The sequence below is a fragment of the Pungitius pungitius genome, chromosome 18 (genome assembly GCF_949316345.1).
Source record: "Pungitius pungitius chromosome 18, fPunPun2.1, whole genome shotgun sequence".
Classification (NCBI taxonomy): Eukaryota; Metazoa; Chordata; class Actinopteri; order Perciformes; family Gasterosteidae; genus Pungitius; species Pungitius pungitius.
In genome coordinates this window covers 15,825,739-15,840,896 of record NC_084917.1, presented here as the reverse complement: position 1 = coordinate 15,840,896, position 15,158 = coordinate 15,825,739, and the positions used below count along the sequence as shown (strand labels likewise).

General features: G+C 43.4%; 1 protein-coding gene across 1 annotated transcript; it reads left to right on the top strand.

Annotated features, from left to right (window-relative positions):
* The first annotated feature begins 60 nt into the window (after positions 1 to 60).
* ptpa (protein phosphatase 2 phosphatase activator) lies at positions 61 to 11,884 on the top strand. The gene is made up of 10 exons (XM_037484804.2): positions 61 to 236; positions 973 to 1,082; positions 1,310 to 1,396; positions 3,248 to 3,373; positions 3,978 to 4,095; positions 5,088 to 5,187; positions 5,406 to 5,530; positions 6,140 to 6,240; positions 8,739 to 8,846; positions 11,081 to 11,884. Exons 1-10 carry the CDS (start codon positions 212 to 214, stop codon positions 11,153 to 11,155), a joined length of 975 nt encoding a protein of 324 aa, XP_037340701.1. The 5' UTR covers positions 61 to 211; the 3' UTR covers positions 11,156 to 11,884.
* Positions 11,885 to 15,158: the final 3,274 nt, after the last annotated feature.

The window sequence follows — 15,158 nt, the reverse complement described above, 5'->3', positions numbered from 1 at the left end:
CATTTGGGTACATTAATATCTGATACTGACGGTCAATTTTCGTTAATTCCCTAGACTGAGAGAAAGGGGATGCATAGGAAGACAGCAGTTAAACTCAATGTATTGTGAATATGTTATACGAGAGTTCACATGTCCAACAGCGGCGGCAGTAAAGCGCCGCGGCTCGTTTAAATGTGTCTGAAACCCACGAAGAAGAGCGTCCTCCCCCACCATGGCGGAAGCGGAGCAGCAGTCAGGTAAACCACGGCCGACAGCCATCGCTCGCTTTACTCGCACGGAGTTTTCGGCTCTTTTGCTGAGAAGGTGACAAGGTCAGCAGCGACCGCACACTGCGGAGCACAGCGGCCTCAACCAACTCGACGGCTGGATTATCCGCTGAGGCGTAATGCCGCGGTCCTCGTGGAAAGACGTCCCTGACGTTCCACCTGAAGAGTCTGAAGTTGCCATTTGGTCGTGTTGTTCTCTTGTATATAAACTTGAAGTCTACTCTGTAATGTTTAGTTGGCAGCTGTTGTCACGCTCTTGAAGATAATTGACGGGAGGTGTTAGCTTGCGCGTTGACCGTTTGCAGTGTAGCACCATGTTATCATAATTGGGGGCTGGATGTGAAGTTGTGAGTTCTGATGCAGCGATTCGCATAAACTTGTAACAGTGCAGCAGTCACAGGAGTGCGACGTAAACACGATCTGTCTTATGACGCCGCACAGGCCAAGACTTCCATAATTATAGTGCATAGTTTGAGTTTAGCTCAAATAAGGTCCTACATTTCCAGTTGTGCAATTTAACGCGTCGTTCATTTGTTTTGGTAGAAACGCCCATTTTCTAATCCAGTTTGTATTCCACACGTTCTATGAATATGTAGTAGAATCATTTAATCTCAGATATATATATATATATATAATCTGAGATTAAATGATGATAATATATTGCATAACTGATTTGCAATGCTGCTTCTGTTGTTCAACTATTTAGGATCCACTCCCGAAGATGAAGCACATGCCGTCCCAGACAGCATCACCTTCATGGTACCCAAGAAGGAGATCAGCATGGTGTCAGACATGGGCAAGTGGAAGCGATCTCAAGTAGGTTGGTGCATCAGCATGGTGCAATGTCTTCTTTTGGTTTGACTCTCCACACCAATGCATGCATTATGTCAGAGATGTGATCATATTTGTCTGATAGTAGTCCATCACATTAGAGCCCTTATCTTGATCATTATCCATTTAGTGGAAATATTTATTTTAATATAATATCATTGTTTTTGTTGCAGTTGGTCTCAGTGCAAAAACACATGTCTCCCCTCTTACAGGCGTATGCTGACTACATGGGCTTTGTTCTGACACTGAATGAAGGTGTGAAGGGAAAGAAGCTCACATGTGAATATAAAGTGTCAGAGGTATGTCGTCTTTCATACTAGTACATGCTTCTAAAAGCACGTGCTGGTAGCCTTCTACATCTCTATTGATGCTTATTGTTTGAATTAAAGATGAGGAAAAATAACAATACTCGCATGTCCATATTATATTGAAATACTGAATTATATGAGGGTTTGTAATATGATAAAACATCTGATATTGAAATGAGTGTTGCAGTGGGATAGTTTGAGGGCTTCTCCGCATGTCACTACAGTTAAGAGTGTGTCAGTGTGCATGTTTATTGACTAAACCAAGGGTGTTCTTTGAGGACACACAGAGGATTTGGCATTGTCCTTTAACCTGGCAGGGTGAAGCTGTGGCTGAGCCATGCAGATACATCCTTATTTCCATCCTTTCCTACATTTTCTTCTGTATGAACCAAGTAGTATATTCAGTACACGAGGGAGCTGACTGTTCAGATACTTTGAGCTTGGTAGTAGATCTAAAGTACTATAGATATAACTTTATATATCTTCACCAGCAGCCATAACAACTCTGTTAATGTCCATGAAGGTAAGCATGATGGTGGCATGGACTGAAACGAGTATTACCTTGTGTTGTGGACAAGGACACCGTCCTCCTGGACACATGCTTGGGTGCAAGAGGCAATTCTAAGAAGACAAGTCTCCTAGTTTTCTGCCAGCATTCATTTAAAATGGCTGTATTCGTGTTTCAGTCGTCTGTATGAACTAGTGTTCTGATGGAGCAGCACAGGAGCTGCTGTTCTCCTTCAGAAGAACCACATGCTCTTATGTTGTAACGGAAATATTTCTATTAGGCTGCAACATGCAACACGAACTTATTGCTGAGGCTTAACCATATGAGGCTCAGCTCAGAGTGAATAAGCTACTTTTATCGTTTTTGCCTCATGTAATGATCCGGATATACAAGACATCTCCTGAACTCCAAACTGAATGTCAGAATGGGAAAGGTGATTTAAGCAGTTCTGAGCGTGGCATGGTTGTTGGTGCCAGGCAGGCCGGTCTGAGTATTTCACAATCTGCTCAGTTACTGGGATCTTTACGCACAACCATTTCTAGGGTTTACAAAGAATGGTGTGAAAAGGGAAAACCATCCAGTATGCGGCAGTCCTGTGGGCGAAAATGCCTTGTTGATGCTAGAGGTCAGAGGAAAAGGGACCGACTGATTCAAGCTGATAGAAGAGCGACTTTGACTGAAATAACCACTCGTTACAACCGAGGTATGCAGCAAAGCATTTGTGAAGCCACAACAGACATTCAGATGGTAGAGTCCGAATTTGGCGTAAACAGCATAAGAACAGGCAGGCTGCTGGTGGTGGTGTGATGGTGTGGGGGAGGTTTTCTTGGCCCACTTTAGGCCCCTTAGTGCCAATTGGGCATCGTTTAAATGCCACGGCCTACCTGAGCATTGTTTCTGACCATGTCCATCCCTTTATGGCCACCATGTACCATCCTCTGATGGCTACTTCCAGCAGGATAATGCACCATGTCACAAAGCTCACATCATTTCAGATTGGTTCCTTGAACATGACAATGAGTTCACTGTAATAAAATGGCCCCCACAGTCACCAGATCTCACCCCAATAGAGCATCTTTGGGATGTGGTGGAACAGGAGCTTCATGCCCTGGATGTGCATCCCACAAATCTCCATCAACTGCAAGATGCTGTCCTATCAATATGGGCCAACATTTCTAAAGAATGCTTTCTGCACCTTGTTGAATCAATGCCACGTAGAATTAAGGCAGTTCGGCGAAAGGGGGTCAAAGTATTAGTGTGGTGTTCCTAATAATCCTTTAGGTGTGTGTATATCTCCCAAGTGTTGCTGCAGTTACTTTTGTCTTGTGTGACAGACAGTGGAGAAGTTACTAGATCTTCTGGAGACTCTGGACCGATGGATAAACGAGACTCCTCCTGTTGACCAGCCATCACGCTTTGGTAATAAGGCCTACAGAAGCTGGTCTGCCAAACTAGACCAGGTTAGTACACACACACACACATACACACTGCCCTGTACATAGTTACATAGTTTGAATTCATGGCCTAAAACTGTATTTCTTATGAGACCTAGGCCAATAAGGGTCCGTCGTATCAGCAGTGGCCTCGCACATAGTTCACTCAGCACCTTAATTGTCCTCAATGTTGACCAGTCCGGCAGACAGGTCCACTTGTTGAGGTATCGGTCTGCACACACCCGGGGCCTCCCTCGCTGACATTGGAACGAGCCTCTCTAACTAGCAGAGACCGGTAGAATGTCTATATGCTTTGCTACGAGCTGCTGGTACGCCAATGTACAAAATATGCTCTCTCCAGTAAAGGCTTCAAACTTTGGTCCTTGGCCCCAGACACAACGGTGGTGTGGTAGCATTGTGCGGCTGCACATGAGGTGGCACAGTACAACGTGCATATAGAGGCGTGTTCCTGTTTAATGGGATGCTGACTAAAGATCTGAATGCAGCGCAGCTGATTATTCAATTAATTGAGTATCTCATTCCACACAATCCATAAAGCTCTCCCCACGGGACACTCCTGTCTCAACACTGTCCTGCAGCTCCCAGCTGATGTTTCTGTGTGTTCGTGCAGGATGCCGAGGCTTTGGTGGCAGCAATGCTACCAGCTGACAGATGTGCTGCAGCTCCAGAGATAGCTGTCTATCTAAAGGAGTCTGTGGGGAACGCCACCAGGATCGACTATGGAACAGGTAACAGTGCCGACTGTGTCTGTCTAGAACTATAGTGCAATAAGCAGCACAGAGTACTGATGTTACCGTCTGATGAAAGCTAAAACCACCCACACAAATCATCTAAAAACAAAGAACATTTTTCAATCAAAAGCAGAGCTTTGTCACATTGTATTTCATTTAGCAGTTCTCATCAGTGTCCCCTCATTTTGGTGTCCATGTTCTTAGTCTTACGGTAGAACCACAGTACAGTCCTCATTTGGAGCTTAAGAGTCTTTTATCCAATATAACTGATCACAACAACATGTACTAGATACTATATTTGGAGGAGAATTGCCTCAATATTTGTCAAGGCTGTAAGCTCCAGAAACTCAAATGTGCAAGATGACCTCTGAAGCGATAATGTTTGCCAACTTACTGTTAAATATATATCAATATATGTATTGTGAATGAATGTAACCAGATTTGATCACCTTCTTAATGACCACCTTGCATTTTTTTGCGCCTATCGTTGCTCTGTCAGAACCCTGGTAGGACGTGTTGTGTTGATACACCGCAACAGCTACGTGATTATGTATCAGACTACAGCTATACCACAAGGACACCAGGAGGTGCTATTGTATCGCGGGGAGGAGGGATTCAGGGCTTTGTTAAGATATCAGGCAATTAGTCCTACACAGATTATAGAGCGTTTCAAAGGCTACTGTTTTTTAACGTCCCATGTCTAAGTTTACTGTAAAGCCATTGAGGGGCGGTCCTTCCCTACGAGTACTTCAGTGAAGAGGACATGTGCACTAAAGGCATATATGTTGAGCAGAAGTAAAAGCTCCCTGGTCTGCAAAGTACAAAGAACAAAACACAGCTGATGGTAGAAGTACTAGCTGAAAGCAGATGTAGTAGCTTGATTATATGGCTTTTGTTCATCACATTATTAGTTGAAGCAAAGCAGAACTGTAGTGCAGTTTCTGTGTGAACACCTGTGAAGTGTGTGTGTGTGTGTGTTGTCTTCTCAGGTCATGAAGCTGCTTTCGCTGCATTCCTCTGCTGCCTTTGCAAGGTTGGAGCTCTGCGGGTAGATGATCAGCTGGCTATTGTTTTCAAGGTGTTCAACAGGTGAGCTGGTACTGTGTGCTCGCACCACCTTTAGTGCCGGCTAAAACCCAGTGATAGTAGTGATGTGCAACTGTTTATTTATTTAACACTTCTTACAGACTCTGTCCACAATAACTCCTCACTCACCACAAACACAATGGGGAGGATCTGTTAGTATCGATTAGTCTCTATTGGGACCCTTCAGCATCCTGCAGTGTGACTACCGTTTGTTTCTGCAGATATCTGGCAGTGATGCGGAAGCTACAAAAGATCTACAGGATGGAGCCAGCTGGGAGCCAAGGTGTGTGGGGACTAGATGACTTCCAGTTTCTTCCCTTCATTTGGGGCAGTGCCCAGTTAGTAGGTAAGAGTCTCACCCGTACCTGCAAACTCGCATGTGAGTTTCTTTTTGGCCAAATTCTGCATTTTTAAAACAAAATGTCATCGCAGTGAATTGTGTGTGTGTGGTGGTGGGGGGGGGTCAGCTGCTCAGGAGGGTTCTTGCGATTGGTGTGAGACGAGGAGAAAAGGTGATGTCGTGATCTTTGCAAAAAAACATCTTTGATGTGCCGAATGGACTTGAGTTTTGTCCAATCACATTAAGATCTCTACATCGTCATCTTTCCCTCGTACTTCTCATTCCTCCACTCCAAGTTGAAGTCACCGCCGATGCTGGATCTACTTCCAGCGATGAATAATACATGACCGTGCCGTTGGCACTATAGATTCCAAAATCACAATATTGGTCAGAGATATTGCAATTAAATATTTGTCTAGAATTGCACACCAGAATGTGCATTACTTTCTTAAACACCAGATGTCGTACAAACAATATAAACCAGCTCATTCAAACCTGAGCTGTTTATGCTGTCATATGTCCACTATGTTGACCAAAGTCATCACTGGAGTTCAGCTCATCCTGTGGAGAGAGCTAGTGGTGAGCGTGTGCACTTACAGCTCATTCTCCTTTCAGATCACCCAACACTGGAGCCCCGACACTTCCTTGATGAGAGGGTGGTGAACGATCACCAACAAGACTTCATGTTCCTGGAGTGCATCAAATTCATAAATGAGGTGGGCTTATGAAACGCACAACAATTTGAAGTATTTCTTACCACTAAGATGTTCTCCTTCTATAGTAAGCGAGGTGCATAAGTTATTCCTTTTCTTTAATTTGGGTGAGCTGACTGACATTTTTAAACATGACATAATTGCCAGTGAAAGACCTGCGTTGCATGTCCCGTTACTCCAGAGGGAAAAGTGCAACTGTCTTTAATCAAAGCTTTGCATTATCTCCGTGCCAACAACTCAAGTCTATCCCTGTGCTGTTACAGGAGCACTGCCCTCTAGTGGACAAATGCTCACTGTGATGGAACACGTTCATGGAAGATTCTTTTCTTCCTGTTTCCATCACTGTACTTTTTAGATGTAGAAAGACTTGCCAGTAGGATTTTTATAGTAAATGAAATATTTATGTTTACAGTACTAGTCAGAAGTTTGGACACACCTGGTCATTCAGTTCAATGAGAAAGTGTGTCCGAACCTTTGACTGGTACTGGATATTCAGAATGTGAAGCCTTTAAGACATTTTACATATTCCGCTGTTGGAAATGAGTTATCTGAGCTCAGCTTTGTCCAGGAAAAGGAAGATGGATTGGGTCAGTGTGTGCCAGAGCAGGAACCAATGGCTTTGTTTTTGGTTTGGAAAGGAAAAGGCGGGGAGGGAAGTAGAGGAGGGCGTTGTTGGAGCTGCTGCATCCTTTGCCTGCTTCCCACTCAGAAGCCCCATCACATTCCCTCCTCTTCCTCTTTCTGCTCCTCCTCTTGCTGTTTGACCTCTCCCTCTTCCTCACTGCCATGAAAGGTCATGAAAGGATGCTGCTGAGTCGAGGGATGAAGGGACTCTTTGGTTCTTCTCCTATTTGTTGTGACTTTGAGCTAAATGACAATGAACAGAGAATGAACCTTTTTATGTATTTTGATAATCAGTCAATTGTTTATTTCAATTCCATTCAACATACATGCGCTTCTTTCATTTTTCACATTTTTCATTTATAAGTACAAGCCATCTGTGTAAAACGAGTCAACGTCTTAGCATCTTTTGTCCTGATCGAGTGAATAAACTTCAGAAGCAGAGCTTCTGTTTCACTTTAAGACTGCTTTAAAGAAGTGAAAGGTTCTGTCAAGTTGTGAACAATCAAATCAAGGTAACTCAGAGCGTCCAGCTGGGATTGGCATAAAAGCAGAGAAATCTGTTCTCAAAGTGTTTAGTTGGTGAGCTGCTATCACTGACCAGTGCTAGTCAAGCTCAATAGAACAACCCACCCATAAGTGGATACGTCTAGTGGATGGATTTACAATGGTCAACTGAATCGTTTTAATAGTGGATAACAGGACACTAAGTTTATTCCTTGGCTGACCACCATTCACCCCCATCAACAGAGAAAGATAATAGAAGAGATCTGTTCATTTTGAGTCCAGTTGATGGACCATTACCCCCAAACTCAATTCTATATCCAAGCACAAGGTTTATTTTACTGTGGATAGCCACAGAAACATTACTACGGCTTAATAGCTAACACCACTGAACTCTCACTGTTGGAATCTACCAAGTGAAACCGGATAGACCAAATGCACCCTGTGTACTTTTGCTCAGGGTTTAACACTCCACATGTACAAGTATTTTCATCCCATTCTCTCTCTCACACACACACCTTGTGTGTAAAAACATTTTGTGTGTGTACATACATGAGTCACTTCCTTCCCCACATGCTGCTGTGAATCACTCCTTCCTCCAGGGAATACGTTCTGTCTCCACCCCCCTTTCCTCCCTCCCCCATGCCCCTCCCCCATGTGTTCTCAGGCGAGGACCTGGAAAGTGTCTGGAGCAGTGTGGCAGGGGGTGGAAAAAGGAGGGGGTTGTTAAATTGATGCCTCCAGGGTTTGGGTTGGATCCCCCTGCCTCTTGGGAAAAATGGTGGGAAACCGTCAATAGTCCCCAGTTCATTCATACATATATGAATCCTGACCTAATGTTCTGCTATGTATTCTGAGGAGTGGTTTACTGTCTTTATACGAGCTGTTTGCCTGAACACAAATCAACATGCTGCTCTGAGTATCAAATAAAGAGAAGTTAATGATCGAGGAAAACAGTCACACTTCTTTCATCCTCATACAATCCTAAAAATGATAAAACGCTGAACCGAACCATCTCATGACCCATTTCAATGTGCTTTTAAAGGTTATTTCCACCATTTGATTCTGGTTAAAGCAACTTTAAAATTTAAGAATCTTCACAGGGACAACGTCAATGCAGAGAACGGATGTTTCTGTTTAGGTCAAAGATGTTGTGAGATGAAGTGATGATAACATTTGTATATTATTACAAAATCTATCTCAAACCTAAAATATATTGTCGGTCTAATATCCAAATGAATTGAATCATTATTTAGGAATCCTTTTGTGACTTCAGTTGGACTGCTTGCCTGCTTATGTTAAATAAAAAAAGATAAATTTGATAGTGTGGATTTGATGCACAAGTCTCACTGGTTCGTTGTTACTCCTTCTCTTAGATGAAGACCGGTCCGTTTGCAGAACACTCCAACCAGCTGTGGAACATCAGTGCGGTTCCTTCCTGGTCCAAAGTGAACCAGGGCCTGATCCGAATGTACAAGGCCGAGGTACGCTGGCTTGTCTCTCTCGTGGTCACTGTCTGTCCAAATCCACCGTCATGCATTCAATTCAACATCATGACTGGTACTCCTGGCCGACCCCAAAATAAAACACCTGGTGTTCAGAAGATAAATGACAACTTGCATGGAATTCTCTTGGTTCCCTCAAAGGTCAGCACTGTGGTGAAGGTTGGCGATCGCTCAATGTGACAAAGGGTTAACAAACGAGGTGAAGCTGTGCTTTGAGTTTAATGAGTTTAAAAACGTCTCCATGCTGGCTTCCACACTATGAAATGCTAGCATGCCGATGTGTAGTAGATGTTAAGTGAACAATGTTCAGCAACATTTTCCAAATAGCATTGTTGCTAACAAATAGCTAGCAACAATGTTAAAAGTAAACTAAGGACGAAAAGCTGAAAGTCCTCTTCCTTTTTGCAACATGAATGACTGTACCAACGTTTTTGATTAAGCCTTGCTAGCATGGAGACTTTTGGGAGGACTGGAGAAGCTCGACAACTGTCCAACTGACTTTAGTGATCCCCTGACGTTCTGCTGCCTCCCCATCGGCCACTTATGGTTTGATTGGGGCCTTTTGCCACCAAGTCAATTTAGGTATGTTGGCATTTGGCTGAAAGGTTCCTTGAGAGCTGCATTCACCCCAAAACGGCATTGGAACAATTAGCTCAGGGTTTTGCTGTGGTGTGAGGGTTCCACTTAAATGACTCATTTCTGTGACAAACGGGCTGTTTAGTTGTGTCACATCGGGATTACGTTTCTCCAGAATTAGATTTTTGTTAAACCTTTTCTTGGTATCCTCTAACTACACACACGCATTCGCATGGGAGGACTGGCCTGTCCGCCACAACGGTATATTTGGTGTGACTGCTTCTTTGGGCAGTAAAGGAGAGTGGCAGGAAAGGGTTAATAAGCAATGGACCGTGTGTGTGTGTGTGGGGGGGGGGGGGGGTCGGGGGATGTCTAAGCCTGTTCTCCCCGCCTGCATGCCCACATCCTGTGTTTTCCAGAGCAGCCTGTGAGCCTTCCCGAAGAGCTGAGGGGCCAAGCTGTCTGCCCTCCCCGCCCCTCCTCCTTAGCCGTTCCCTTCATTAAATCCTCCCCTCCCTGTCCCGACCTTCCTACAAGCCTGGAGCAACCATCAGCAGACTTGCATTCCTTACTCCCTTTCCCTGGCCCCACACAGGCTTTCAGCCGAGTGCTGTAGCAGACTGAGGAAGAGCCCGATCCACCCAGTTCTGGGGGCTTGTCACTTGTTCAGAACACGCACTGATTGTGTGAACGGGAAACAATGCTACACAATATGTCTCTTACATACATGAGAAGACTAGCTCGTCTCTACTGGTCATGTTAAAAAAAGAGTCCTTTCCAGACTCTCTAGAAGGAAGGAAAGACATTAAAACGTGTACTAGATAATTCATCTTTATTTTTCTATAAGCCCAAAAGGAACATGAAAGCGTGAGGCTCATTGCAGTTTTTTCAATGGTGTCCTAATACCGATGGAGCTCTACAGCACAGAGGAACGACACGTAGCCACACTGATGGTTTGCTCACAGGACGTTCTGACTGAAAAAAAAATGTCAAACTGTCATCTGTGTGTGTGTGTGTGTTTGGTTTGAAAGTAAAAAACGCTAATGCTTACAGGAAAAATTGACTGGATCGAATTATTTGATCAGTGGGTCTGCCATTATCCTTTGTAAGCTATTTTGATTTGATCCGTCAATGAAACAATCTTATTGATTGAATGTGTTTATACTAGCCTTCTCTGGCGCACCAGTTATGCTCCGATCACACCAGAGTGTTTCACTGCACAGACAGACTGAGCACAAGAGTTCAATTCTACTGTGCTCCCCCAGAAAAGTCTCCCAACCCCCACTGCAGACACCCCACCCCCCACCGCTGCTCCCTAAAACCGGGTCCCCGTCAGTACACCGCTTCTGAGCTGAGCCACAGCCCCTTTAAACATGTTGAAAATGAGTTGACGGCTAGTGTGGATGCTCAGCTAACTCTACGGGAAGTCACATGCTGCCACAACTACTTCAATCAATAAAGAGTGAGCATAGCTTAGCTTAGCCACCACTACTCTGTTGCTCAAGTAAATGAAACACTGCATCCTCATCTGCTGAAATGTGCCAATAAATCCAGCAGTGCTATAAGGATTGATGTTCTCTGTTTGAAACCTACTGTTTGGTGCTGGTAAAGCAGTCCTACTCCTTTCTCTCTTTCAGTGTCTGGAGAAGTTCCCTGTGATCCAGCACTTTAAGTTTGGGAGCCTGCTCTCCATCCAGCCAGGGAAGACTTGACGCTCCGGCACACAATGGAAAGACCAAAATCCCAACAGTTTTCTCTTCTTCTGGTATTTTCACGTGCAAATAAAACGGTAGCAAAAACCAACCACATGTAGATTCCCACACGGTTTGTCACGCATGTGGTCATGAAAGCTTGTAGGCCATCCTTGACTTAAAGTCACAGCATGTCGTGGATGACCTTTTATCATTTTAGAACTATTTCTATTTTATTTATACAATGGATACAGCTTGAATTTGACTTTCTTTTTTAAAATAAATATATTTTTGAAGTCTACTCATGGCTCATCATGGGCATAGACTTTGTTTGACTTCTTCAAAATGCTTTGGTATAGATGATGTTTTGACTTCAAAGATATTTTCTTACTTTTGCTTTCAATGCTAAATGTATTATCATTTTGACGGAACTGTTCATCCCAACATCTGAGTCACATTGATAGGATAAGTCTTGCTCAAAGGGGACAGTACAGTCTACCATCATCAACTAATAACTTTTCCCTCAACATTGTACTTCCAAATTGTTAAATTCTGCATGTGATATGATTTGGCACATTTTAAATAATATTGCATTTGTTTGTAATGACCAAAACACCATTATTATTTTTCTGTTGTAGACAGACCTGCAAACCTTGTTAAATAAATTTCTCCTCTTTTATTTGGTGACCCAACAATGAATTTTTGTGTTTATTTCCATGTTCTATTTTAAGGTTGTTCAGTTAGAAAATGTTCCGTGCTGGCACTCCCATTTCTTGGTGCTCCTTTGAAAAGTACTGAGATTGCATAAGGATTCTGCACATATGTCAGGAATGTGCTCATTTGTCTGCGTCCTCCTTCAGCCTTATCACATGTAAAAGGGTTCATCTTTTAGCTAGAATCGTTCAATAGAGGACCCATTAATAGTATATAGAAATAGAATTTAACTTACAGCTACAACACGATCCAGTTTCTGTGTGCAAGTGTTTCCTTCTGGAGGCCCGCTGTTTTATTGGAAATAGTCTTTGGTTTGCTTGTGACCCAGAGATGAACCCAGCGGTGAGGCAGATGGATTGTGAGATGAGAGGAGAAAGTGTTAAATATTGTATGAGGCAGGACACTTTACACTACTCCTTCATGTGAGGGAGGGTTTTTAGATTTGTTTGTGGTGTGTGAGTAGGGGAACTCCAACTCATGTCAAATATCCAGTTCTGAAACATGCAACAGTCACTTCCTCACACAGGACGTGATGGAAGTCCCCTCACACACAGGATGTTGGACTGCAGCGTGGAGGACTGCCCTCCAAAGCCGACCCAGCCACTTGGTACCAATGTTGTAGACCAGCAGCTGTCTCCCATTTCCCCTACCATGGAACAAGGGGGGGCGCCCCGCCAAAAAAGCCCAGGGCAGGGCAGCTCCGCCCCTACACGTGCGTGCATGCAGACACGTGCGCACCCCACCCACCCCGTTGGTTGGTCCCCCCCCCCCCTTCAAAAGGTTGTAAACCATGGGGAAACACTGCGATCAGGATGATGCCGTTCTGTCTTTCACAGGAGTATAATGCTGACTGGGAAGAAAAACACCAGTTTGTTGAGCCACAGTCATCGGCTCATATTCACCAGGTCTTTGTTCACTTCATAATATGATTATTAAAAGGTAAGAGCTGTAAAATGTAAATTGGTAAAACTCCACTGTGTCAGTCGACAAGCGTTTATGTGCAGATGAACATGTAGAATACTGATTTAAACACTCCTGTTTCTGTCCATGCCGCTGTTACTGCAGGCGTCCTCTCAGAAATCCAATGATCAAATCCAAATGAAGGCTGCGTCAAAACCGGGAAACAATACAAAGATACATGATTAATCAGCATAATTTCCACTGGTGCCTGGAGATTGGCTAGTGTGATGATCAGATGTATTAATTGACTTTCATTCATGCTTTAAATGTTAAAATGCTCCAAACGTTTGGTTGCTGTATTGTTTTAACAAAGATCCAGGAGTTGAGGGGCGATGACCCTGACTCTTAAAATGACCCGACCCGCGTGTGATGTCACTCTGAGCGGACGGGAACATGCACTGTGATTCCCATGCTGGGTGGGGGTACAACTCTAAAGGCAAAAGCTCGTATGGAGGAATGTATGGAATGGGACAGCTGCGTTGACACGTTCCCACATGTCTGGGCTTGAAATAGTGAGTTTCTGAAATGGGGGGCAGCTGAATACCTAAGATGGTAGAAAGCGGCTGTGCAAAGTAACTAAGTACATTTACCAAGTACTGAACTTAAGGGACATGAGTATTCCCTTTGGTTTGACTTTATTCCTAAAGGAAATATTGTACTTGCACTGCACTACATTTATCTGACATGTAGTTATTTAAGATGAACAATGCACCATTGAATACTGAACCAGTAGCTTCCATCCTTTTTGGCTTAGCGACCCTGCGATGCCAAATGTTTCAGAAGTTGTTGCAGTCCCACCAAAGAGGGATTTACCCCCCTAACTTCTCAGATAGCTTCACTCAAAGACTTTATATTTAAGGCCCAAGTATGTAATCAATCATGAAAAAGCAAAGATTAGTGGAGGTGGACTTTTCCCATCTACAACAATAAATACAGTTCACATCCAAGCAGAAGTTATGTATTTCTTACAATAGCATTCACATGACCGTGAAGGTTTATGTAAATTCTGCTGAACTGCTCAGATATTTGTATGGTTTAGAAGCTATTTTACTTGGGTTGGTGTGGTTCTTTTCATATAGTTGCATTGACTCCACTTTATTGAATGATGTATTCCTCCTCACTACAGCCCTGTAATCAATAAGTTAGGCGCTTATTGTAAAATGGACACATTTTACATCTTCTGAGCTTTTATGGTCACTTTAGAGATTACATACAAAATCATCATTGTTTTATAAGTTCAGTGTGCGAAGAACACTGTGACCTAATTAGTTATTATGATATGCAAATAAGATACAGCTGTGTGTCCCCAATATGCAAATAATAACATAACCCAGTTTTCAATATGCAATATGCTAATTGATATCCAAAGGAGGCGTGGTCTGTTTCCCTTGTAATAGGGGTTGTGTGTTTCATTGACATGCAGCCATTATATGGCGTATTTGTGCAACGCTGAAAGAGGAATTTTAAAACCTTCCTTTGCATTTGATTGGTCCGTTAAAAAGTGCCCGGGCTCATCGATCGTGGAGGGCTGTCAATCATTGCACACTTCTCGCCAAAAGTTAGAACCATCGCTGGGTGGAGCTTGTTAGTACTCTCTTAAGTACCGCAAAACATCATGTGTGTAGACACACAATAGAGCAGGGATTTTATTTAGATATAGACATATGAAAAATTGATCTTTTATCATTTAAGTTACGTATATTGTTGATGTATTTTTTTACAGATGTGTGCTGTGATCCCCCCCCCCCAGGAGGCAAACGAGTTAGGGCTCAGGACAGGGCCAAAGAAAACGCTCATTTTTGCAGTGATTAGTTTAAAGTGATTTCCAATGTGTTTACCTGTTACTTACTAAAAATGAGATTTTAAAATGTGTACATGGGTTTGTGGGTAATTTTAGGTTTTATGTTCTAAACAAATACCAAGCTTGATGTGAACCTGAGCCAAACATTTTCCAAATGCATTCTGGATGAACCTTAGTATTTGATATCAGGATTCAATGCTTTAGCTCTGAAGATGTGATGAGTCTCTGTGTGCAAATGAAAGCTGGAGAGGCTAGCGTTAGCTTAGCTCACAGTCACCATGAACTAGGAGGAGGCCTCCAGGTCCACAACTATAGAGAGGTCTTTGACAAAATAACATTTCTTATTTCAAGCAGCGTGACTCTCCGGCTCAGTGACACTACACGTTTGTTTGTTTGTAATTTGTTATTCAAGTAGCTGAAAAATACCAGCTTAGTTTTTAAATTCAACCTGGTGGTGGTCTGTATCAGAACCCCCACCCCCAGACCTCCCCTCCCCCTGCAGACCTCTGGGTAACCTGGCTGACCCGCCTCCCCCTTCCAGAACACCTC